This window comes from Rhodamnia argentea, chromosome 2 (assembly GCF_020921035.1).
Source record: "Rhodamnia argentea isolate NSW1041297 chromosome 2, ASM2092103v1, whole genome shotgun sequence".
NCBI lineage: Eukaryota > Viridiplantae > Streptophyta > Magnoliopsida > Myrtales > Myrtaceae > Rhodamnia > Rhodamnia argentea.
In genome coordinates, this window is record NC_063151.1 from 25,070,482 (window position 1) to 25,097,828 (window position 27,347).

The following is a 27,347-nucleotide window of genomic DNA, read 5'->3' on the forward strand; positions in this document are numbered from 1 at the left end:
ACAATGATTCGTTCCTCGTGGATAATAAATCACTTCTACACCTTTTAATTGGGCCAAGAGATTTTTGCACCCTTCAATTAAATCCCAAAGGGCCCATGGGCTTAGACCGCCAATTAGAAGGGAGTTTGTGTTGAATTAACATTAAGATTTTGACACTTTTCCCAATCTATTATAAGCTTCTGGTGATAGAATCAACGTCGTCCAGTCGGGATTTGCCGTCCATCCTCGGAAACAACCTGCGAACAATTTCTTAGACAACACCAGAGAGAAAGCAAAATGCCCACTGCCTTAAGTTAGTTCCTGTCGAGATTTCAAACTGGCATTTTTCTCGTCCTTCCACTAGGAAATTGATGCTCAAAATTTCATGAACCGGTTCAGGTCCTTCAGGATACTCCTTCAACTCGGTGATCACTTGAGTTATTCCCACGGTAAAACCGAATCCGAAATGCGCCTCACATAAATCCAGATCACTTTGCAACAAAAATTTTAGTATGCTATAAGCACAGAACTGGAGAGAGAAGACGAGAGGAGAATGCATTATGACTCGCATTTAATTTATGGAGTCTACTATGAATTGTTATATCGTATGATATATAATATTTTATATCGCGCTATAAATAAACAATTGAACTCGTTCTTTGGCGGGACATCACTGGAAAATTAACAGACTAATTAGTCGTTGAAAAAATGTTAAACAAAGTACTAATGACGCATAGGTTTTTAAAAGGAGAATTCCCCTCCGATGACCGCAGGCTAGTGAAGCCAAAGTTTTTAGGGTTAATACCATGAAAAACCCTAAACCGGTACACCTATGACAAATTTACCCCAAACTATTTTTTTGACCACGAAAAACCCCAAACTGGTACATATGTGACAAATTTACCCCAAACTATTTTTTTTACCACCAAAAACCCTAAACTGGTATATTTGTGACAAAATTACCCTAAACTAATTATTTTGACCACGAAATACCCTAAACCGGTACACATGTGACAAATTCACCCCCCGTTAAATCGTCACTTTGTTTTGGCTTTTGGTCCGCTATGGTATGGGAGGACACAACCCTTGGTGCTCCACCTATCCGTGCGCTATGGATGGTGTCATCGTACAAGAAGAGACTATCGAAGGAAGGAGGTTCACGATTTGACATAAATAGGTAAGCCTTAGGGGCAGCCGGCGGCGAAGATCCCGACCATGGAGACCATGGGGATAACCTGGTAACAATGATACGGAAAGCAAGTCTTCGATCTTACAAAGAAAGGCGATGGCTCGAAGACCTCGTCTCTAATGCTTTTGCCTTCCACGAGACCATACCCGTCGGATCCGAAGATCACCTATCTCAAATTGATAAACCCGTAACAAATAGAGGGTTAAAACCTCATATTGGTATACCCGTCAACTATCACATGTCACGAAATCAACAATTTGATAGTTAAATTTAATGAAAATTAACGGAGGGTAAATTTGTCACATGTGTACCAGTTTAGGGTAAATTTGTCACGTGTGTACCAGTTTGGGATTTTTTGTGGTCAAAAAAATAATTTAGGGTAAATTTGTCACAAGTGTACCGGTTTGGGGTTTTCCATGGTATTAACCCAAGTTTTTATTAAGGAAATTTTCTTTTGTCTTTTCTCTTCTTTTTGCTTTTGGGTTAAAAGCAACACCCTCATATATCAGCTATTAAACTGTAACGGCAGAGTAGGGCAGAAAAGAAAATAAAGAGAAAAGAAAAAGAGAGACAGTGGCGGCTTTGTGATTGTTTTCGATCTCTTTCTGCCCCGTTCTTGAAAGAAGATCATCATTATATTCGCGCCTTCTTCGGAGTCTAGTGAATTTGTTGAGAGGCTCTGTGTGGAGGCGTAAACCAGGCTCGGGTGAATTTCGATATTATATTCTTTAGCATGTTCTTTCGATTATGTTTATTTATTTTTATATATATTTTGCCAGTGTAGGTTATTTGTATAAGTTATTTTTTCTAAAATCAGTGTGCGATTTCTAACAATGACTTACTCGAGAGTCCCGGCGAAGGTCCTTCCGAATAGATTCCGATCAAACTTGAAATTCTTAAATAGCCAAGTGGTAACATTTCGTGGTTATATTTTGTCCGTGTTGATGTGTGATATATTTTGTCCTCCTTTAAAATTTATACTTGAAAAGTTGGGATGCTTGTCCCACCAAGACTCAAAAGTCTTTATGTGACGTCCTGTTGGAACGCGTGATTGCTATTATTTTCTTCGGGATATGATAAAAAAAAAAGGTGCCAAGACAATGCGACAAAAAAAGAAAAGCACAAGTGATTTACTACACTGCAAATTACAAACGACATCCTCTCCAGGAATCGCTTATCAGACTAGGAAGAATCGCACAAACCGGTATATTCCAAACTGACATTTTTCTCTTCCTTTCCCTGAGAAATTCACACGCAAAATTTTCATGAACCGGTTTCTCGGATTCCTTGAACGTTGTTGTGCTCATTCAAGTAATTCCCACAGTAAAAACGGAACCAGAAAATTTGTTTGGATAAACTGGCTAGCATATTTACCGGCACACGGCTCGCTCGATGCGATTTCAAGGGGAATGCACGTGAGAAGGAACAAAAAAAATGATGATTAACGTGTTTTAATAGAAACAATGAGGCTTGAGAGGGGAAAAGTATAAAAAAAGTCATAAACTTATTGGATTGATACCAATTCAGTCCTAAACTTTTTTGTGGTACCAATTCAATCACAAACCTTTTGCATTGATGCTAATTCAGTCCTAAATCTTTTAGATTGATGTCAATTGAGTCCTAAACCTTTTGGATTGATGCCAATTCAGTCCTAAACTTTTTAAATGTGTCAATTTAATCATAAACCTTTTGATAATTTGCCAGTTTAATCATAGATCTTTTGAAATTTTGCCATTTTAGTCCCGAGCCTATTACCCGAGTGATTGGCCGGAAGGATTAAATTGGCAATTCATAAAAAGGTGTAGGACTAGTTTGGTAAATCATTAAAAGATTTAAGATTAAATTGGCATAATTGAAAGGTTTATGATTGAATTGACATAATTTCAACAAAAAAAATTGACACAATTAAAAGATTTAAGACTGAATTGACCGCCGTGCAATAAGTTTAGAACTTTTCGAACAATTTTCCCCGTTTCCATGAAATGTCAGTTCCCTTTCACTTGATAGGAAGCTCTCTGGCTATTGTTATTCAAAACCAAAGCTTATGGTATTTTTAACTTCCCACGTAATTGTTATGAAGAAAGCAAAAAGACCATGTAATTATAAAAAAGAAGAAGGACCATTTGGTGTTTTGGTGATGTTACATGCATCCCTGAGTGAATGAGACGTTCCAAAACAAGCCCTCTTTCCAGTTTTCTTCGTGGATCTGACCTGACCCGGTTGAGGTGATGAAAAGCTAGGGAGAGATCTAGTAAAGCTGTGTAGTGTGTGTGTGAACTCAACTTCTATAATAGCTTTGACCGATGGATGCTTCCTTGAAACCAGAACGACAGGGGCCCAACAGCTCTGTAGTGCCTTTCAAAAGGCAAAAATCATTTGCAAGAGAAGACCCGTACACGTTTGGTCGCCATCACTAGAAAATTAAAAATAATAATTAGTAGGTGTGAAAATGGTTTAAAAAAGGACACGCAAAGGTTCTTCGGAGAAGACAAATGTTCACCGTGTCTTCTAAGTTTGTAGGAAATGTCCAGGTTACTTCGCCTGACAAGACGCGTTATTAGAATATAAGAAGAACATCAGTGTGGGGTTTGGGAGTTGAACATTTGGTAATCTGTCTTAATCGCAGCGAGACCACGAGGGTTGACCCCGATGATCACGGCAAAAGTTTTATGACAAGTCTCTATGTCTCTACTTTCCTTTCAGTTATGAATGTCTCCTGTTGTTAACAGAATTTTATCTTCTTTTGTCAGCACGCGAATGGTATTATTTTCTTTGGGAATCTAATCCCACCAACATTCATATTCTTTCTCTGACGTCCTATTAGCACGCATGATTTATAGCTCTATAAAACAAACGACATCCTCTCCAGGAATCGTGCTGATCAGACTAGGAGAATCGTACCCCCTAGAAGCAGTTCAACTCAGCAAATGGCGTTGGTGACGATGAAGAGGAAAAGGGACTCGGACGCAGCAACGTCCTCGTCGACGAGTGGTGGCAACGAGTCACTGGGAGCTGAATTCGATGTGTTCTTGAGTTTTAGAGGGCCGGACACTCGCCTTAACTTTACCGACTACCTCTATCACTCCTTGAACGGAGCTGGAATTCGCGTCTTCATGGACAACGAAGAGATCCGAAAAGGTGAAAAGGTTGGAGAAGAGCTTTGGCGTGCGATCGACGACTCTAGAATTTATATGCCCATCTTCTCCAGAGACTATGCATCGAGTGCGTGGTGTCTTCGCGAACTCGCCTACATGGTGGAATGCTCGAGAAGATCAACGGAGAAAGTGATTGTTCCCATTTTCCTTGATGTCGATCCTCGCGATGTTAAGCTCAGAACTGAATTATACAGTGATGCCTTGAAAAAGCATGAGGACAGGTTGGGCTACGATAAAGTGCAACCATGGAAGGAGGCTCTCACAGAGGTCGCTTCAATCGGTGGATGGGACTGCAGAGGTGAAAGGTACGAGAGGTTTGAGAACTTTTCATTAAGACTATATAATTCACTCCTCTTGCATATCTTCCAAAAGAAAAGAGAAAAGATGATTTCTGATTTCCTGGAGTTGATATTTATTTACAACTATTAGCTACAAGTGATCAGTAACTGTGATACCTGTATCTTTATCATGATTTAGGACAGAACATACATTTATCATCAACGAATTAATTTTCAAACACAGACAATTGTCCATGATGAAAATATTATCCGCTGACTAATCTTTCTAAGTAATACGTACTAACGATCATTTTTAGGAAATAAGATTTGTCTACTGGATGATTTTCCGCGAAACAAACGCAGCCATGAAAGACAGTTATATCCCCGCTCTCTAAGCACCCAACGAGGGAGTAGCGTTATAACTAATTCGAAATTTATTTTTGTTGGTTTAAATTTCCATCAATTCTCTTTTTTCGCACAGCATAAACGTGATGCTTGCATTAGTCAAGGATATTTCAGTATGGTCATTTTGTCGTGAATGTGTTGTCATTTTTCGGGTTCAAGGTTCCATGCCGTGGGCTTTAACTTCCGATTGTTAAGTTTTTAACTTGGTAAATTTGCCAGAAATCTTGTGCTCTCTCTGTGTGCGTAATTTTGTTCCTTTCTCATTGTAAAAAGATATGATACATGTGTGTGTATAAATAAGATAGATCTTGGCCTTAATTTGCTTCGACAGCTTACAAAAAATTTCTATTTCTGCCACTGTTGTGAACTCCGACTTTACATTCAGAAAATCCTGGAACTTGATGTCCTTTATGTTGTTACTCAATCTCAGTTTCTTGTATGGCAGGCAAGGAGAACTTATAAAACTTATTACCGATGAGGTTTCAATGAGACTGGCTAAAAGAGTTCGAGTAGTGCCTGATCTTTTGGTTGGTATCGATCATCAAGTGCAAAATGTGATGTATATGTTAGGCAAAGACTCTCTTGATGTATGGTTTGTTGTAATACATGGAATGGGTGGAATCGGTAAGACAACTCTTGCCAACTTTGTTTTCAACCAAATCGCTTCTCAATTTGATGGTTGCAGCTTCCTATCGGATATTCGAGAATTATCACAGCGGGGTAAAATTGTGAAATTGCAAAAAAGATTATTGTCTGACATCCTCAATTCCAAATCCCTAGAGGTTCCCGATACTGACTTTGGGATCAACATGATTAGAGGGAGATGTCGCCACAAGAAAGTTCTTATTGTTCTTGATAATTTGGACAAAAGGGACCAGCTTGTGATGCTTGCAGAAAAGTGCGATTGGTTCGGTCCGGGAAGCAGAATCATTGTGACAACTAGGGATAGCAGTATTTTCACGAATAATGCCTCAATACATCCTAAAGAGTGTCAGTTCTACGAGATGGAGGAGATGCATCATTCTTTTGCCATTCAACTTTTCAGTAGGCATGCATTTAAGAGCGATGCTCCTCCACGTGAATATGATAAAATAACAGGAGAAATTGTGAAAATCACTGGTGGACTGCCGCTATCTCTTAAGGTCATCGGATCCTCGCTTTACCAGAAAAGAGATGAAGTATGGCATGAAGTATTAGCCAAGTTGAAGAAAACGCCTCACAAAGAAGTTCAGGAGGTATTGAAGATAAGTTATGACATGTTGGATTATGAGCAAAAAGAAATTTTCCTTGACATTGCATGTCACATGGTTGGCGAACAAATAGGCGACGCAATTGCTATGTGGAGGGCTTGTCAATTTTATCCACATGTAAACATCCCAGTTCTTATTAGTAATTCTCTAATGAAAATGGAGAATGACCGCATTTGGATGCATGACCAACTCGGAGATTTAGGAAGGGAACTTGTTCGTAGCGAGAGCTTCAAGCATCCGGGAGAGCGTAGTAGAATATGGTGTGCCACTGTAGCCATGGATGTTATTCGAAAGAAACAGGTACGTATTGATTAAATTTCTACTTTACACTTTGTATGGAAAATCGAGTAGGTCGGTATCTATTAGATTACTACATAGATGGTAGTTCAGTAGTAAAGAAGTCACACTATCTTCCATAAGGTCACAAGTTCGAGTCATGTCATGAGCGAACCCCCGCCAGCTTGTGTGTTAGGCATTTGCTACCTCAATGGGCTCATACACCTACGGGTGGACTGAATAACTATGACTCAAACCGGACACTCCATAGAATGTGTGAGACTCTTATGCTAATGTCTCCGTAGGTAGCTGCACTATTGTCCCTCCCCAGCTTTTTACTAACAAAAAGAAATATTTTATGCTAATTTCATGGCACTTTTATTATGTTCGCCATAGCTTAGGCTAATTGAGCTCTAATTTCCTTTACCAGGGAACCAAAGAAATAGTAGCACTCAAACTAGGGGGACAATCTCAAGTGTGCAATATTTCAAGTGAAGACATTTCAAGGCTGGTAAATTTAAGGTTCCTTGAATTGGATGGAGGGAACTTTGTAGGGGACTTCCAAAATCTCCTCTTGGAGCTAAAATGGCTCTCTTGGCAAAATTGTCCGTCAGAGTTCCAAGCTACAAACTTTTCTCCCAACTATCTAGTTGTCCTCAAAATTTCAGAATCCGATATTACAAATGATTGGGGTGGATGGAGCCAAATCATGGTACGATACTATGTAATATGAGCAATTTACATATACTCTTTCTTTATGCATGGTGAATCTGATGATCCTTATACATTCTTGCATGAGTAATTTTACGGGGAGAAGGTAGGTTAAAAGCTCTGCATCTCGTGAGTTGTAGAAGGTTGATCAAGACGCCTAGCTTCTCTACATGCTCGACTTTGGAGAGACTCGTTGTGAAGGATTGTGATAGGTTGGTTGAAATTGACCCATCCATTACTATGCTACAGCATTTGAAGCACTTGGAAATTAAGGGGTGTATAGGGTTGAAGGTGCTTAAAGGAGCTCCAACCACACTCAATTTAGGCACGGTATGTCAATCATTTGGTAATCTAAAGCATCTATCAACACTAAGGATGGAAAATCTGGAACTCCTTGAACTTCCGGATTCATTAGGAGAGATGCATAGTCTTCAAGAGTTGTCTTTAAGTAATTCATCTGTGAAGAAACTTCCAGAGTCAATTGGGAAACTGAAATCTCTAGCCAAGTTGATTTTATCTCGCACAAACGTTGTTGAGCTGCCCGAGTCAATTGGAGAGCTTAAGAGATTGGTGACTCTAGACATTGTAGGATGTAAATTAAGAAAGATTCCTAAGGCAATAGGGATGTTGGAGAAGCTTGAAGAATTAGATGCAGCATATTGCAGATTTTTGGAGGGAGAAATTCCAATGGAAATTGGGGAACTATCATCTTTGAAAGATTTATCTTTAGTGGGAACCCGTATTTCCGAAGTGCCACCAAGTATTAGTCGGCTTTCTCAACTTGCGAGATTGGTTTTGACTTTATGTCCGGAGCTTCAACAACCGCCCGAGCTTCCCACGAGTTTGACCTGGTTGGACCTTAACCGTTCAGCAAGACATAGGATTCCGGATTTGTCATACCCGACAGACTTACGTTATCCGCACTTATCCAATCATGTTAAGAGAAAACATGTCGATATGCCTCATGCACCCCTAAACGCATGCGAAGCTCAAGATTTTCAGTGGATTGGGAGGTTGACTAGGTTGTCATCGTTGACATTGGACCTTTTTGATGGGACCGCGTTGCCTGCCGACTTTGCAAATACCCTAACCGAACTCCGGTTTCTCGGATTACCAAGCTCCACCTTTCAATCTCTCGAGTGGATTCCACCCAATATTCGTAGGTTGACGCTCTATGATCTTGAGTCCACAGATGTATGGTCAAACCTTCACACCTTCAAACATTTGTTCCAATTTGAAATAATAAGGTCGTCCTTAACCGAAATTCCATTGGATGCGCTTGGACAGCTTGAGAACCTTCAATGGCTAATGATATTCGATTGTCAATTTCTTGAGAGACTATCGCATTTACCAAGCTTAAGAAAGCTGACATTCTTGTTTATTGATGACTGCCCTCGGCTAGTTGAGATTCCAGGTCTTGAACGATCGGAATCACTGCAGGAAATACGTATGATTCGCTGCCCGTACTTGAAAGAGCTACCGGATCTTTCCAACTCACGAAAACCGAGCCGGTTGCAATTATCTGATTGCGACTCGTTGGAAAGTTTGCCTGTTGTGAATAGGGAAACATGCCTTTTGAATGTTTTCGGATGCAAGATGCTGCCTCCCCATTCAAGTCCGGAATTTCAATGGTATCTTGAGAGACCGGCTTTCAATAGGAGTCTTGTCGATGGGAAATTTGCTTAGTGATCTACTTTGTGCACGGATCATCTCCTCTATTTATAGATTGTGTATCATCGCGTTCTTGTCTTGTACCGAGATTGAAAAGTAGCTACACTTTGCTCTCTTTTAATTATTGTACTTAAGATGTGATGAGAGTCGATCTTTCCGCCATCACTTATTGTCAATACCTGGATTTTTATCGAATTCATTAAGCCAACCCATTTCTTTAGGCGGTGCGGTGCTGATGTTGTTCGTGTGTAGAGTAATAAGAACAAGAGTTTTTCTTATCGATTTGCACTCGTGTTCTTGTTCCCACATTGATTTTAGACATAAATACTGTTTTGATTCCATGATTTGGTTTGATTTGTTCTCGGCTTTCCGGACTGTTTGATATTATGCCTCAAAGACATGGACATGAGCTAATATGTACTTCCGTCCAGATCTGAATGTGCCCTTGATACAATACATATGAAATTAATGGATTGCACAGGTTATTAAGCACGATTTTTTAAATCTGTCATGATTACCGAGATATGAAGGCGAGTATGTTCGTTCTCTGTTTCTGCTATGCTTGCTCTGCTATCGCGGTCTTGTGGCGATCGCCGATATGTAACGGTTTGGAGATGATGTTCCGCTTGGCGATGTCTGTAAGCGTGACTACTTCCTGCTCTCTATTTGGTAGTTCAATTCGTCTGTGGTACATCTTTGAGATACTGTGAAAATGTTCGATGACCGGTGGTGTCCGACGGTGGCCACTAATGAGGAACGGCTTGGAGTCACCGGCGTGCGAGCGTCAATTTCTGGTGGTGTTCGCATATGTTCTTGTGGATTGAAGTGTAGATGTGCGCATTCATACATGTCGTCCTTTATCTGATTTGAGTAAAGTTGGCAGGAGAAAGAAAAGGAGGTGGATTGTGAATTTCGGGGTGATTGGCTAAGGGTGAAGAAGATGAATGGTTCACTTCAAAGTTTAGTTTGCGTTGATTGTTTTTTTTTTTGGGGGGGTGTCAAAACAAATCAATTTCATTTAATTAGCAAATATAGTAGCACGACGTTGACTAGCATCCAAACATAACAACTCCCAAAGGGGTTGAGGAGGCTTAGACATTCAATTAGAAAGGAGGGACCCTAACGATGGGTTTTAGCAATCCAATCCACACAATGATTCGTTCCTCGTGGATAATAAATTACTTCTACATCTTTTAGTTGGGCCAATAGATTTTTGCACTCTTCAATTAAATTCCAAAGGGCCCATGGGCTTAGACCGCCAATTAGAAGGGAGTTTGTGTTGAATTAACATTAAGATTTTCTGCGCAAAAAAGGAGAACCTATGAAAGTAAAGAAGTGATCGCAGATTCTGGGTGAGAGACCGTGGGACAATGGACTGAAGAAAAAGCAATAGAAACAATCCAAACAAAGAAAATTAATTTAAAAAAAGAATAAAATAAAAATTGTAAAAGGGTTAGAAAAAAGTATGCGTTGATTAGATTATTAGATCTTAGTATTATACTTACCTTAATTTGATCTAGCTAGTAGTTACCTATTTTAGGGAATTATCGTATGGAGTTAGGAGTAAAGCATCCCTGATTAGCGAACAGTGGATTCATCAAACCCCAACCCACTGTCACACCTTCTGTAGGTCCGGTATTTCATAACTAATCGATTGAGCAGTAGCTTGCTTTCTCGAGCTCCGCAAATAGGCTGAAATTTGTGGGCGCTCTTATCCATTCTCTTGCGCTAAACAGTAAGATATATTATCTATTTTTGAGCACATACCAACCTTCTATGCCGGTGAACAATGTTCCACATATTAGGCGAATGTTAGTATTGTTTAGGTTAGTTTTAGGATTTAGATCCTAGATTAGGCTTAATCATTGACGTGGTCTTTCATCGAAATAATTCTAGAGATGTAGGGCCATTTTGATAACAATTATGATCCAAAAAAATAATTCTAGTTAGAATCATATTTTGTGATTCTGTTCCCTGGATAATTTTAGAGAATATAACGCATTTGATAATTACACAAAATTTATGTTCCCGAACATAAATGTATTTGGTAACTGCATGAAATTTGTGTTCCCGAAAATAACCGGATGGCAATTTTTTTTAATTTTAATCTTTTTTAATTTTTTAAAATATTTTAAAAAAAACTGCAATTTTTTCTACATATTTTCCACTTTTTTTTTTCTAAATTTCCAAATTTTTTGTTAATTTTTAAAAATTATTTTTAAATTTAATTTTAAAAAATGTATTCAAAATAATTACTTGTTAGTAAATTTTCAAATCCAATTTTAATTTTTTTAAATTTCAGAAGTCCACGTGCACTTAATCTTTTTAAAAGAATTGAGATTTTGTTCTTTTTTGTGATTTTCAAAAGTGATTTTTTTTTTTTCAGAATCAACTTTTTTTTCTTGTTTTTGCTCTAAAATTGTTTTCGGGAACATAATTAGAATCAAATCATTTATGTTATCAAACATGTTTCTCATCCTTTTTTATTCCGAAAAACAGAATCGGAGAATCAAAATCGTTGTTAAACAGACCCTTAATAATTTAATGGGTTCAATTCAACATTCGATAATGACCCTCAAGAATGTATATATTATTTCCATCTAATCTTTTTTTTTTTTTTCTGTCATCCTCAAATTTGTCCCAACGAATAAATAATTGACTCCTCTATATTCGAAATATGCCAATATATATATTTATTTATATATGTATAACTTCAAATAATTGTATAGGTGATATGGGAGTGCAGTAACTTACGAAAAGCTTGATAAGGACAAATGACTGCTACCAGAAAAATTGTCCAAAAGATCTTAAATCTATCGTACCTTGGTTAATTTAGTTATAAACTTTTTAATTGTGTTAATTGAGTCTTAAACATTTTCATGCTTTGCCAATTAAGTTCACTTGACCAACATTTGCCAAAAATCGTTGATGTGGACATCAATCTTCATATGTGGCACGGCCGGCGCTTACATGAATTATTTTTATAAATATTATAATTTTTTTATTTTAATATATTTTTTCGCATAATTTTTCGTTTCCTTTTTATTTCTTATTTCTTATTTCTTTTTCCCTATGCTGGGCATCGACAGGCCTTGACCATTACTAGCATTCGGTCAACTCTATGATGAATATCGTGATTAATGGCAGTCGTTTATCGATAATCGATCATGGCCATCGATAACTCACGTAACCCATTATGGCCATTGATAAGGGACTCCTGCAATCAGTATAGTCACAGATTGATCTATAGAATTGAGCATAGAATTGTGTCTCCATTTCCCCCCAATTTTGAATCAAATTGGCCGGTAGATTGGTAAACAAAGCGAAAGCAGTCTTTGATCATCTTCCCCAGCAAACAGAGTAAAGTCAGACCATTTTTGTAACCTCTTGGACAGGGCATAGCATCAACCCACCGTGGACATGGTTTTCTATACCTGGCCCTAATGTTCCTCCGTCAAACCTTCACACCTTCAAACGTTTGTTCCGTTTTGAAATATGCAGGTCGTCCTTAACCAAAATTCCACTGGATGCGCTTCGACAGCTGGAGAACCTTCGCTGGCTAATGATATTCGACTGTCTATTTCTTGAGAGACTATCCCATTTACCAAGCTTAAGAAAGCTAACATACTTGTTTATTGAAAACTGCCCTCGGCTAGTTGAGATTCAAGGTCTTGAACGATCAGAATCACTGGAGCAAATACGTATTTTTTGCTGCCCGTTCTTGAAAGAGCTACCGGATCTTTCCAGCTTACTGAAACCGAGCCGGTTGGACTTATCTGATTGCGACTCCTTGGAAAGTTTGCCTGTTGCGAATAAGGAAAAATGTCGTTTGAATGTTTTCAGATGCAAGATGCTGCCTCCCCATTCAAGTCCAGAATTTCAATGGTATGCCGAGCTAACAGCTTTCTATGTGAGTCTTGAATGGGGGAACTCTGTTTAGTGATCTGCTTCGTCCGCGGATCATCTCCTCTATTTATAGATTGCGACTTGTACCAAGATTGAAAAGCAGCTACACTTTGCTCTCTTTTAATTATTATACTTAAGACGCGATTGATGAGACCCGATCTTTCCGCCATCACTTATTGTCAATACCTGAATCTTTATCGAATTCATTATGCCAACCCATTCCTTTAGGCAGGGCTGATATTGTCTGTGTGTAAAGTAAAAAGAATAAGTGTTTTTGCTTAACGATTTGCGCTCGTATTCTTGTTCCCACATTGATTTTAGAAATGCAAACTGTCAAGATTCCATGATTTGGCTCGATTTGTTCTCAGCTTCTAGAGCTGTTTGATATTATGCCTCAAAGACATGGACATGAGCTAATATGTACTTCCGTCCATATCTGAATGTGCCCTTGATACAATACATATGAAATTAATGGATTGCACAGGTTATTAAGCACGATTTTTTAAATCTGTCATGATTACCGAGATATGAAGGCGAGTATGTTCGTTCTCTGTTTCTGCTATGCTTGCTCTACTATCGCGGTCTTGTGGCGATCGCCGATATGTAACGGTTTGGAGATGATGTTCCGCTTGGCGATGTCTGTAAGCGTGACTACTTCCTGCTCTCTATTTGGTAGTTCAATTCGTCTGTGGTACATCTCTGAGTTGAAAATGTTCGATGACCGGTGGTGTCCGACGTTGACCACTAATGAGGAACGGCTTGGAGTCGCTGGCGTGCGAGCGTCAATTTCTGGTGGTATTCGCATATGTTCTAGTGGATCGAAGTGTAGATGTGCGCATTCATACATGTCTTCCTTTATCTGATTTGAGTAAAGTTGGCATGAGAAAGAAAAGGAGGTGGATTGTGAATTTCGGGGTGATTGGCTCAGGGTGAAGAAGATGAATGGGTTCACTTCAAAGTTTAGTTTGCGTTGATTTTTTTTTTTTTTTGGGGGGGGTGGGGTGGTCAAAACAAATCAATTTCATTTAATTAGCAAATATAGTAGCACGATGTTGACTAGCATCCAAACATAACAACTCCCAAAGGGGTTGAGGAGGCTTAGACATCCAATTAGAAAGGAGGGATCATAAACGATGGGCTTTAGCAATCCAATCCACACAATGTTTCGTTCATCGTGGATAATAAATCACTTCTACATCTTTTAGTTGGGCCAAGAGACTTTTGTGCTCTTCAATTAAATTCCAAAGGGCCCATTAGCTTAGACCGCCAATTAGAAGGGAGTTTGTGTTGAATTAACATTAAGATTTTCTGCGCAAAAAAGGAGAACGTATGAAAGTAAAGAAGTGATTGCAGATTCTGGGTGAGAGACTGAGGGACAATGGACTGAAGAAAAAGCAATAGAAACAATCCAAACAAAGAAAATTAACTAAAACAAAGAATAAAATAAAATTTGTAAAAGGGTTAGAAAAAATAGGCGTTGATTAGATTATTAGATCTTAGTATTATACTTACCTTAATTTGATCTAGCTAGTAGTTACCTATTTTAGGGAATTATTGTATGGAGTTAGGAATAAAGCATCCCTGATTAGAGAACAGTGGATTCACCAAACCCCAACCCACTGTCACACCTTCTGTAGGTCCGGTATTTCATAACTAATCGATTGAATATTAGCTTGCTTTCTCGAGCTCCGCAAATAGGCTGAAATCTGCGGGCACTCTTATCCATTCTCTTGCACTAAACAGTAAGATATAGGGGAGCGATAACTATCAATTTCTTAAGATAAGCGCATCCAAACCTCTAAAGTAAATTTCTTTTCGCCCCAGCTTCTCATCAAATGTCTCTTCTACTATGTATAAAGAAAAAAGAACAGTATATTATCTATTTTTGAGCACAGACCAACCTTCTATGCCGGTGAACAATGTTCCACATATTAGGCAAATGTTAGTATTGTTTAGGTTAGTTTTGGGATTTAGATTCTAGAATAGGCTTAATCATTGACGTGGTCTTTCATTGAAATAATTCTAGAGATTTAGGGCCATTTTGATAACAATTCTGATCCAAAAAAATAATTCTAGTTAGAATCATATTTTGTGATTATGTTCCCTGGATAATTTTAGAGAATAAAACCCATTTGATAATTACACAAAATTTACGTTCCCGAATATAATTGTATTTGGTAACTGCACTAAATTTATGTTCCCGGAAACAATTGGATGGCAATTTTTTTTTAATTTTAATCTTTTTTAATTTTTTAAAAAATTTAAAAAAATTGCAATTTTTTCTACATATTTTCCACTTTTTCTAAATTTCCAAATTTTTGTTAATTTTTAAAAATTATTTTTAAATTTAATTTTAAAAAATGTATTCAAAATAATTACTTGTTAGTAAATTTTCAAATCCAAATTTTAATTTTTTCAAATTTCAGAAGTCCACGTGCATTTAATCTTTTTAAAAGAATTGAAATTTTGTTCTTTTTTGTGATTTTCAAAAGTGATTTTTTTTCAGAATAAAATTTTTTTTTTCTTGTTTTTGCTCTAAAACTGTTTTCAAAAACAGAATTAGAATCAAATCATTTATGTTATCAAACATGTTTCTCATCTTTTTTTATTCCTAAAAACATAATTAGATAATCAAAATCGTTGTTAAACAGACCCTTAATAATTTAATGGGTTTAATTCAGCATTCGATAGAATGTATATATTATTTCCATCTAATCTATTTTTTTTTTTCTGTCATCCTCAAATTTGTCCCTACCCTAGGGGTTAGTGTCCCAACGAATAAGTAATTGACTCCTCTATATTCGAAATATGCCTATATATATTTATATATGTATAACTTCAAATAATTGTATAGGTGATATGGGAGTGCAGGAACTTACGAAAAGCTTGATAAGGACAAATGACTGCTACCAGAAAATTTTTCCAAAAGATCTTAAATCTATCGTACTTTGGTTAATTTAGTTATAAACTTTTTAATTGTGTTAATTGAGTCTTAAACATTTTCATGCTTTGCCAATTAAGTTCACTCGACCAACATTTGCCAAAAATCGTTGATGTGCACATCAATCTTCATATGTGGTACGGCCGGCGCTTACATGGATTATTTTTATAAATATTATAATTTTTTTATTTTAATATATTTTTTCGCATAAATTTTGGTTTCCTTTTTATTTCTTCTTTCTTCTTTCTTTTTCCCTCTGCTGGCCATCGACAGGCCTTGACCATTACTAGCATTCGGTCAACTCTATGATGAATATCGTTATAAATAGTAGTCGTTTATCGATAATCGATCATGGCCATCGATAACTCACGCAACCCAGTATGGCCATTGATAAAGGACTCCTGTAATCAGTATAGTCACAGATTGATCTATAGAATTGAGCATAGAATTGTGTCTCCATTTCCCCCCAATTTTGAATCAAATTGGCCGGTAGATTGGTAAACAAAGCGAAAGCAGTCTTTGATCATCTTCCCCAGCAAACAGAGTAAAGTCAGAGCATTTTTGTAACCTCTTGGACAGGGCATAGCATCAACCCACCGTGGACATGGTTTTCTATACCTGGCCCTAATGTTCCTCCGTCAAATCGGAGGCCTTCCCCTACCTCGCCGACGGACATTTGGACATCTTCCGGACCTTGCACTAGAACTGCCTAACCATCTTGCCCCCAAGATGGATATAACGATCTGGCTTGTTGTAGTCTTGTAGATTATAACATTAGGCCTACATGGAATATATCTTGAATTAGGAGATTTACAGCGTCTCCTAAAAGCCCTTGACCTTCCTGCCCCTAGGTGAGGAAGGCGGTAGGGGCCATCAACAAGTATGACCATCTATAGGAACTTGCGTGACTAATGTGGCCATTGATAAAGGGCCCCTATAATTGGTATCCCGCCAATATCTACCTTGTCTGGTCTCGGGTCACGTACTCAAACCGATGTTATACCGACTATATCGACTTGGTTAATTTTTGTAATCTCGTTGATTTATTTAAGTGTATACTTTGAGCTATTTTTCTTGGTCCTATAAGCCAAGAAAAAGCACCCTCCGCCCGTGCTAGCAGCAAGAAGAACCAACCTCAAGAAAAACATGTCTCGTTGCACAACCGTCTAAAACGTGGGCAACTAAGCACTAAAACATTTAGTCGGAGAAAGCAAGGTGCCAAGCCCAGCGCCTGTTCATGTAGTGTCTTGAGCAAAGGCGGCAACATCCTTCATCCCACCGTCGATCGCTTGCCCATTACACCAGATGCCGGCTTCGGCACAAGCCGCACCTTCTCTGCTCCTCCACCGAACTTGGTCGGCTCTTGGAATCCGCTCCCTCTGAGCATAAGGTAGTCCTTCATTGCGCCATAGTAGCAGCCATATTGCTTCGCGTTCGCTTTGGCCAATTCAGCTTCTTTTTGGTTCTCCAACATCTTCACTGCTGTCCTGACCATTATCTCCTCCTACTGCCCCTCTCCTTGCCATCGAGTTGCTACGATCTTGGTCTCAGCAACAATTTTCGCAGAATTTTGTTTGGTCTGTCCAGCATAGAGCATAGCTCCGACTTTACCCTTCATCTTTGCCTTGGACACATCCACCTGTTGTAAGGAAGTCCGATCACCAATAGTCTGTTCAAGCACACAACTAAAGAATTAAACATGTAAAACGCAACGTGCAAGATGTTTAGTCTTTCATACCACTGTAAGTTGCAATCACAAATCTAAACATATATCAGCCGTGTCTATCAACCATCATGGTAGACATAAATCAGAAAGGCCTATTTAGACCTAAATACTACCAACATAAGCATCAGCATACTCAGACCTAAACACTACCCAATATAAACACCGACACGCCTTCTTCGCGAGCTCAATGTCATTGATTGAACCTCCGGTCATGGTGAGGTACTCCGACGGGCCTTCGACGGGCCACATTGTGTTACTGATGATAGATGGCAGAAAGAGGAGAAGAAGAGAGCGGGAAAGAGACATGGAGAGGGATTAGCGGGAGCAACTAGAGATTTATAAGGGCCAAACACATGAGCGAATGGAGAGAAAAAGAAAAAAAAAGAAAGGTATAACATAAATTTGCCGTTGGAGAGGGCAAAATCTTATCGATTGTTTCCTCTATGAAAAGAAATATCTATCCTAATGCTTAAACACGAAATGCTTGACGAAACAATTTCTCCTTCAAATCTCAAGTATGCATTTGGTAATTTATGTTAGCGGTTGATAGATAAAAGATGAGCTATATTTTCCCTTTTGAAAAGAAGCATGATATGACTTACAGCTGGGTTTCTTGGATCATCTTCAGGTATGTTTCTCTCAACCTTCCCAACAAGATCAGCTCCAACATCGGCCGCCTTGGTGTAAATGCCCCCACCAACCCTTCCAAATAGAGCCATGGAAGATCCACCAAGACCATAGCCAGTAATAGCCTCAAAAAGACCTTCCCAATCATCTCCATAATACAACTCGAAGAGATTGATGGTGACAAAAAGTACCAAAAGACCATTGGAAGCAAGTAGAAAGCCCATTACTGCACCAGACGCGAATGCGGTAATAAATGCTTTCCCAACGCCTTTTCTTGCTTCCAAAGTTGTCCTTGCATTAGCATAAGTCGCGATCTTCATTCCAAGGTAGCCAGATAGGATTGAGGTGAAACCACCAAGCAAGAACGATACTGTACTGAAGATGGCAGTGTAAAGTGCAGGCTTGCACATCCTTGATGGGTCATAAGTGCAAGGCTGGCTCCTAGTACTGAAGCCCTCAACAGAACCAAGAAACAGGAAGATCAACATTGCAAAGGCAATCATGAAAACTCCAACAACTGATACTCGGTAAATAGAAAAGATGTCCCACCTGTTACATCCGCATGTCCGCAAGTCAATCATTTTTCAGTTGCATATGCTTAGAAACGTCATTTCAATGATCGAGTTAATAATACCAATGTATCTCCATCAAAAAAGAAGAAAAGGGAGGATAGCATATGCGTTGATTAGAATGGCTAGCTCCCACATAATAACTACTCATAGTGGTCATTATGAATTTATCCCATCGCATCAAAATATGCATACGAGAGAATTCTCTGTCATTTCTTCCTGGCACAATGATCTGCAGAAGCTTTGAAAGCTGCTTGCAAAATTCTCAAACAGCAACAAATCATGGTAAGGACTATACAAATATTTTTTGGCATTGGAATGACACAAAGTATAAGTACCAAGATTTTTTGGAAATCCTGCTACATTACGGTTTTTTTGGTGTTTATAGTGTTGTATATGTTTAGATCATGAAAAGGGATTCCCTACTTCCAGATAGAGAGGAAGCCCTAAGGTCCATCCCCAACATTAATTTCTGTTCCGTCAACATCAAGGCTCATTTACTGTCTATTTTTATTTAGGCGGCAAGACCATGAGGGGAAGGCTGGATGAGAAGACTGATAGAACCGCGGCTTTCTATTTACTCCATTTCAAAGGTAAGAGCCACATATTACTCAGAAGATTTTGATTTAAAGCATGTGAAGCAACTAACACTTATAAGCTAACTTCATTTTCGACTGAAATCTGCATAGCTTTCTTGTTTGGAGATCAGCCCCTTCCGTATTGCAATTTAGACTGTTGAAATGGGCAATTTGTTAAGAGTAGCAATTACATCCTCAAAAGCATGTGCATTGCACAGTGTATACGCATGGTCGCCACTCTTCTTGTGATAAAAACCACCCATGTTTGATGTGAGAAATTTACACATCTTCAAAGCTAGGAGGTGAATCAACATCCCGTGCACATCAACATATTCCAAAATTATGAGAGGGGAAACAACCTAATGATTCGTTTTGTAAAGATCGTTCTGCTTATGCAACAACCTTCACATAAAAGACTTGAGTATTCCGATGAGACCATTTTGACAATTTTGCTAAGAAGGGAATCAAAGTTGAACACAGTCATCGAGGTGGCTTCAAACCCAGTTGGCGAGTTGAATGAGTTTTGGGAAATGACTTACGTTGTAGCTGAAGCCATTTCCTGAACATAGAAATAGGAGCTCTAGGATTGCTTTAGCCCTTTCCTTGGAATTCACGTGCAAGTCACGTGATTAAGCTCTATAGAGCTCGGACCCGGTCAAGATCCGAACAAAATAAGACCGACTTCATTTATGTACATAAGACGAAAATGATAAACGCCAGCCCATTTTTATATGCCCAGAAGACAAATTGAAAAGGGCTACACTACAACGCTTGGCGCTCCTTACGTTGTTCCATACGACAATAATATTCAACACTATCCTTATCATAAAAATAAACAAAAACCAAAACCTCGAAAATCATGCTTTCTGCAGATTGAGCGGCCCTGAATACCCTAATGAAAACTCTTTGACACTGTAAAAGCCGGACCTTTGGGACGAGTCGGTCGCCAAAAGGTGTTAAAGACTCAAACTTTTCGTTTCGCCCATATTATTGTTCACCGCAAACTCTCAATCATTGTCGAATTAGAACACAATCTGAGTTAGTCTAAATGAACACCCACAAGAACACACTTCCATTTTTACGCTTCCATGGTTCAAGAAACCAGACATAAGCTAAGAGTCTCAACTCAAACAGAGGACAGAAACTATAAGCTTCAGAAAATTTCAGAGCTGAGCACTAAAAATTTCAACTAGAGAATAGAAAACGCGCGACCAGAGAATCTCAAAAGAGGCTAGAAGATAAAAAAAGGAAATGCGCAAACAACCAGAGAGCAATCACCTGAACGAGCTAGAATAACAAAGAAGACCCAACAACCGAAAAACCTCAATCTCACCCTCCGATATGGTGCGTTGTATTTCGGCGCACCTGGAGAGTACGATGTGCTCGTTGATGCTCTCTTCTTCTTCAATGAGGCCGTCGCTGAAGCCATTCTTCCTGTCGTCGCCGTCGTCGGGCAATGCGCGCTGCTCCGGCGTGAGCTTGACGCGCGAGACCAAGGAACCACTGGACCAGAGAGAATACTATCCCAACGACGGCGCCGGCAGGGATGAATATCTCCGTCGCCAGTGCAGAGAGCAAAGCCATGTTTGCTATCCCGTCGCAAGGGTTGATGTTGATGTTGAGAGAGAGAGAGAGAGGGTGAGGCGGGGTTCTAGTGTGATTTATATTTGCTTTTATGTTGTATGAAGTACGACGGATAAACGTGAGCACACGAATCGATGAAGACAGAAGAGGCACCATCGCGGTCTTAAATACAAGAGATTAGTTGACGACGGTTGATCGTTGTTAGTGCCCTCGTATCCTGCTAATCAGATGATGTAACGACAGGATAATTAAATTTCAGAAGAAAATCAAACCTCAAGCCATTCTTTTTTTTCAAGAAGAACAGAAATTCAAGTTACAATTTTCTCTCCTCTGTATATAATTCAGCCAAATTTCAATATGAATAAACTGCAAACCAAACTGAAGATGACTAGCTTCTCTAAATGCTTGACTTCGGAGAGACTCGTAGCGAAGGATCGTGGGAGGCTGGTTGGAATTGGTCTATCCATTAGGATGCTGCTGCGTTTGAAGCACTTGGAAGTAATGGTTTGAGGGTGCTTAAAGGAGCTCCGACCATGCTCAATCTAGGCACGTTACGTCAATTGTGGCTAGACTCATTTGGTAATCTCATGCATCTATCAACGCCAAGGATGCGAAAGTTAGAACTCCTTGAACTTGCAGATTCAACAGGAGAGATCCCTGGTCTTCAAGAGTTGTCTTTGAGTGATTTATCTGTGGAGAAACTTTCGAAGTAGATTGGGAAATTGAAATCTTTAGTTGAGTTGAATCTGGCCATGATTGGGAAATCTCATGCGTCTATCATCTCGTGGGTTGTAGAAGGTTGATCAAGATGCTTAACTTCTCTACATGCTTGACTTTGGAGAGACTCGTTGTGAAGGATTGCGGAAGGCTGGTTCCATCCATAAGTATGCTACTGCATTTGAAGCACTTGGAAATATTAATGGGTGTAATGGTTTGAGGGTGCTTAAAGGAGCTCCAACCACGCTCAATCTAGGCACGGTACGTCAATCATGGCCAGACTCATTGGGCCATCTAAAGCGTCTATCAACGCTAAGGATGGAAAAGTTGGAACTCCTTGAACATCCGAACTCAATAGGAGACATATTTGGTCTTCAAGAGTTGTCTTTGAGTGATTCATTTGTGGAGTAACTTTCGAAGTCAATTGGAAAACTGAAATCTCTAGTTGAGTTGAATATATCTCGTACGAACATTATAGAGCTGCCCGACTCGATTGGAGAGCTTAAGAGATTAGAGGTACTACTCATGGAATGCCGTAAACTAAGAAAGCTACCTAAGGCAATAGGGATGTTGGAGCAGCTTGAATATTAAGAAGTTGGCTGTTGCGGATTTTTGGAGGGAGAAATTCCAAGGGAAGTTGGGGCACTATTATCATTGAAAATCCTAGGCTTAGGAGATACCCGTATTTTTGAAGTGCTGCCAACTATTAGTCAGCTTTCTCAACTTTAGGATTTGGGTTTGCGTAATTGTCATGAGCTTCAACTGTTGCCGGAGCTTCCTACAAGTTTGACATCTTTGGACATCTCATCTTCATCTTTACAGAGGATTCCGGATCTGTCAAGCCCGACCAACTTAGAATATCTGGTTTTGTTTTATCATGATCGTTTTAGATATCTTGACATGCCTAATGCACCACCAAACGCATGCCAAGCTCAAGATCTGTAGTGGATTGGGAGGTTAACTAAGTTGACATCTTTGAGATTGGACCTCTCAGACAAGACCATATTGCCTACCGACTTTAGTACCCTTATCGAACTCCGAAATGGTGAATTACCAGCCTCCTCCTTTCAATCTCTCGAGTGGATTCCCCCGGAAATTGAGATGTTGAGGTTCTTTGATCTTGAGTCCACAGATGGATGGTCATGCCGTCACACCTTCAGAAATTTGTTCCTAATATAGGTAACCAGGTCATGCTTGATAGAAATTCCATTGGATGTGCTTGGACAGTTGGAGAACCTTGGCCAATTGCATATATTGACCTGTCAACTCCTTGAGAGACTATCTCACGTACAAAGCTTAACAAAGATGGGGTATTTGAGGGTTACTAATTGCCCGGCGCTAGTTGAGATTCAAGGCCTCGAGCAATCAGAATCACTGGAGATTTTATGCGTTGCTTCCTGCCCGTCCTTAAAAGAGCTACCGGATCTTTCCGCCTTGCGTAACCCGGCAATGTTGCAATTATCTCTTTGTGACTCGTTGGAAAGTTTGCCTATTGTAGCGAATACGGAAACATGTCGTATGATTGTTTTCTCATGCGGGATGCTGCCTCATGTTGTTTCATAACCCTTGTCGCCTTTTGGATCGGGAAGGTTGTGAGGGGCAGCTTTGAATCCACAATCAGAAATTTCTCATCATCTTTTCTATTTTAGGGTTAATACCATGAAAAACCCTAAACTGGTACACATGTGACAAATTTACCCTAAATTATTTTTTTTACCACGAAAAACCCCAAACCGGTACACCTATGACAAATTTACCCCAAACTATTTTTTTTACCACAAAAAATCCTAAACTGGTATATCTGTGACAAATTTACCATAAACTAATTCTTTTGACCAAGAAATACCTCAAACTGGTACATTTGTGACAAATTTACCCCCCGTTAAATTGATTTAATATCACGAAAAATCCCAAATTGATAAACCCGTGACAAACGGAGGGTCAAAACCCCATACTGGTATACCCGTCAACCGTCACGTGTCACCAAATCAGCAATTTGATAGTTAAATTTTAAAAAAATTAACGGAGGGTAAATTTGTCACATGTGTACCAGTTTAGGGTAAATTTGTCACGTATGTACCGGTTTGGGATTTTTTGTGATAAAAAAAATGGTTTGGGGTAAATTTGTCACAAGTGTACCAGTTTGGGGTTTTCCGTGGTATTAACCCTTCTATTTTATAGGTTGTGCATACATAACGTTCTTGCCCTTCTACTGAGATTGAAAAATAGCCGCACTTAGCTATTTTTTAAGTTCTTGTATGCAAGATGTGATGCAACTCTTATCTTTTCGCTGCTAGTTATTTGGGTCATTTGCCACCAAAAATTTCTAAATCGCCTTGCAAAACTTCTCCACATCCTCAGCAATGAAGAAACGAAGGAGCTCCTCCGCCTGTAAACCGGGGGTTGCCACAATTACCTGGCCAGACTTTGAACTTTGTTTGTCTCACGTGTTTTTTTCCCCTCTCTTCGTCTTCACGTTAAAATTACGCAGTCTGAAAAATGCAAGTCAGTGCCAGGTTGATTGTGGCTCGACTTCAACCGATCGGAAACTTCGGCGCGATTACAGTCCTTGTACATTAAACAATCGAACGACAATCAAGAAAGGCAAAGTAACTTGATCTTAGGTCTTCAAGTCAAGGTCTAGAACAGGCTTGGATACTCGATTGCGGGCTCTGGTAGTTGATGGCAGGAGATCTCAAGAAGATGTTTGGTTTTGACGACATTGAATCAAGTTACGAAGAAAGCAACGGTGCAAGAGTAAGAACTAGAACTATGCTGTGGCTCGATAAAGAGATTAATATATCTGGTTCGGGGAACCACTGCACAAAGCCTATTCATAGACCGGTACAAAGGAAATATCTAGTCGGACACAATACATACAGCAAAGGACACAACAGCAGAATTAATAGTCGTAAACATCTCTCTAAAATATAAGATTTTTATCAGAATGTGAAACAAGTAATGGAGCCGACGAGGCAATTGTCTCAGCCAGTGGGCAAAGAAAAGTAATACTAGTCAAAATAGTCCAGACTTCGGATATTACGGTGCCAACCCTTCGTTGCATTAAATCCGACACAACGAATTCTCGGCTTCATCTACATCCAAGATAACAATAACATGCGTCAGTCTTACGGACTTTCTTAAAAAATTTAACATTAGGTAAAGAAGCGTCGTAGAATGCATGCCCGTTTTTCTTCAACGCGCACGCAATATGCATTTCCAGATAAATTGACAACTAAAAGCAAAATGTAATACCCACCACGGGCATGGCGCGTTTGGTGAGCTTTGAGCTCTTTGGCCTTAAGGCGTAAGCTGGTCGAAGGTTCAAAACCCTCCCAACGCGTTTCTCGGACTTAAGTGGGGGGCCCTTGCTGGTGGGCTGCGGGGCTAGCCTCCCTCCAGGTATAGTCGCCGTCGGAAAGGGTCTTCGCCGCCCTTCGGGTGGTGGTGAGTTGCCCCGATTACGACTGGCGGATCCTGGATTACCAAAAAAAAAAAAAAAAGCAAAATGTAATTAACGTCGCGTGATTAGTAAGACTTATTTAAGAGTGAATAGAAACAAAAATTCAAATAAGTACTTAATTATGATTGTTAATTATATGTTCTCTATACTTATGTCAGAATAAGCGGTATAATGAACAATGGGTTTACTTTTTTTTGTTCTAATTAGGGTAAAGAGTGCTTCGTATGTGGTAGAGACCTCCGCGAGCGGTACATTTTTCTTTTTTTGTTGGTAATTAGATGAACTTTATTGCTGCCAAAGAGAGAGGGTCCACCGAATGCATGACAAGCTCACATTTTTTTTATCTTAAGTCCTCGTATGTAAGATGTGATGAGGCTCACTCGAGTCTGAAAAATGCAAGTCAGTGCCAGGTTGATTGTGGCTCGACTTCAACCGATCAGAAACCTTGGCGCGATTGTAGTCGAAACAAGCGAATGACATTCGAGAAAGGAACAGAAGTCGATCTTAGGTCTTAAAGTCGAGGTTTAGAAGGATCCGAATACTCAATCGCGGGTCTGGCAGTGGAGGGCAAGAGATCTCAAAGAAGAAGCATGGTTTTGACTGCATTTAATCTATGTTATGAGGAAGTAAAGGAATCTGAATAAGAAATGTATGATTACACGATAAAGAGATTAATGTGTGAATGGACAACCACTACATGGAGCCTATTTATAGACTAGTACAAATGATACAACAACAGAAATTAACATACGTAAACATATCTACTTGCAACTTCCCTCTTTAAGCTAGCTAATCTCCACCTAACGCCGAAGACCGACAACCTTGACACTCTTATGTGAAACGGATAGTATAATCAACGAAGTAATTGTCTAATGAAAGTAATACTTGTCGCAAAACTCCAAACTTCATATTCATACAATGGCAACACTTCGCTACATCAATCTGATACAGGAAACTTCCGGTTCATCCTTATTCATAGATAACAACATGTGTCAATCTTATCACTCTCTTAAAAAATTCTCGACATAGGTAAAGAAGCATTTAGTACACATCATTTTTTTTTTAGAAAAACGGAAAACTTGGAAAAGGTCGAATTAACCTTACTTAATTAGTAAAATTGTTATTTAATAATGAATAAAATATCACATTTATATACATACACGACCAACAAACGCAAAATCAAGCGAATATTCTATCGCGAATCGACCATTGTAGATTGTCTAATACTGTCATTGGATTTAGGGGGATAATCAAGATAATTTCACTTCTTTTCTTGCACTAAACAAGATAAAGAGTTTGGACCAAAAAAAAAAAAACAAGATAAAGAGTACTTCTGGCGAGGGAGAGAGACCTTCGCCAGCAGAATTCTGTGCAAATCATGTCCAAAACTTCATCGCTACCAGATGGAGAGGGTAGACCAAATGCCTCACAAGCCCAAATGGTCCTGGCCCAGTTCGACAGCCACAAACCCAAACCCAATCCTACATCATACTCCACAACAAGACTACCAAAAGACAAGGTAAATGGAAACAAACCAAAACCATTACTAATGTGGAAGTTTTGTGAGCTTTTCCCTGGTCGCACAATGGAAGGAAATACCTCTTTGTTATGCTTTCTAGCTTTTCCAATAAGCATGCTTTCTAGCCATCTAGGAGAGATCGTCACATGATTACAATAGTATCTCAACCAAGATTGCCAAAATCATAGACATACTTCATTCGGCTCTTGAAGTTATCGGGGTCCTCTCTTTGCTCCAAAAGCAAACCGGCGTGGGAAGACACGTTAAAAAAGTTACAGAGAACAACTGCCAAAAAAGTTCATGATAAAGTGAGGGTGAAAGATTTTATGGGACCACGATCAATTGCTCTAAAAGCTTAAGCTGATAGAAGAAGGTGTGGTTTAATAGTTATATATTCTAACACTCCTCCTCATGTTTAGTTTGGTCTTTTGCCTAGTACTAAGCGTGGAAATATTCATTGGGGAGGCAAATAGAGGCCTAAAAAGATTTGAATTCAGAACTTCTTGCTCTGATACCATGAAAGATTTTATGGGACCACGATCAATTGCTCTAAAAGCTTAAGTTGATAAAAGAAGGTGTGGCTTAATAGTTACATATTCCAACAGAGGGTAATTCGTAAAATATTAAAAGAATGAGCAGAAACAGAGATTCTTCGACATCGTATGTCATATGGCTGGTGAAAGTAAACAATGCACTTCCTATTGGGAAGTCTTGTGAGTGTTTTTCCAAGTTGCATTACAAATTATTGGGGTGGATGGAGTCAATCATGGTATGATATGACCCGAATGTGTAAGGTGCCAACG

General features: G+C 39.2%; 2 protein-coding genes across 2 annotated transcripts in view; both read left to right on the plus strand.

Moving 5' to 3' along the window:
• Nucleotides 1–23,143, plus strand: part of LOC125313947 (disease resistance protein L6-like) — a 31,487-nt gene extending 8,344 nt beyond the window's left edge. Inside the window, exon 6 of the mRNA XM_048275312.1 lies at nucleotides 21,761–23,143. Coding sequence (XP_048131269.1) covers nucleotides 21,761–21,973 — 213 coding nt within the window. The 3' untranslated portion in view covers nucleotides 21,974–23,143. The remainder of the gene's footprint in view (nucleotides 1–21,760) is intronic.
• Nucleotides 6,477–7,490, plus strand: LOC125313948 (disease resistance protein L6-like). The gene is made up of 3 exons (XM_048275313.1): nucleotides 6,477–6,556; nucleotides 6,963–7,244; nucleotides 7,354–7,490. The coding sequence occupies exons 1-3, from the start codon at nucleotides 6,533–6,535 to the stop codon at nucleotides 7,381–7,383; spliced, it is 336 nt and encodes a 111-aa protein (XP_048131270.1). The 5' UTR covers nucleotides 6,477–6,532; the 3' UTR covers nucleotides 7,384–7,490.
• Nucleotides 23,144–27,347: the final 4,204 nt, after the last annotated feature.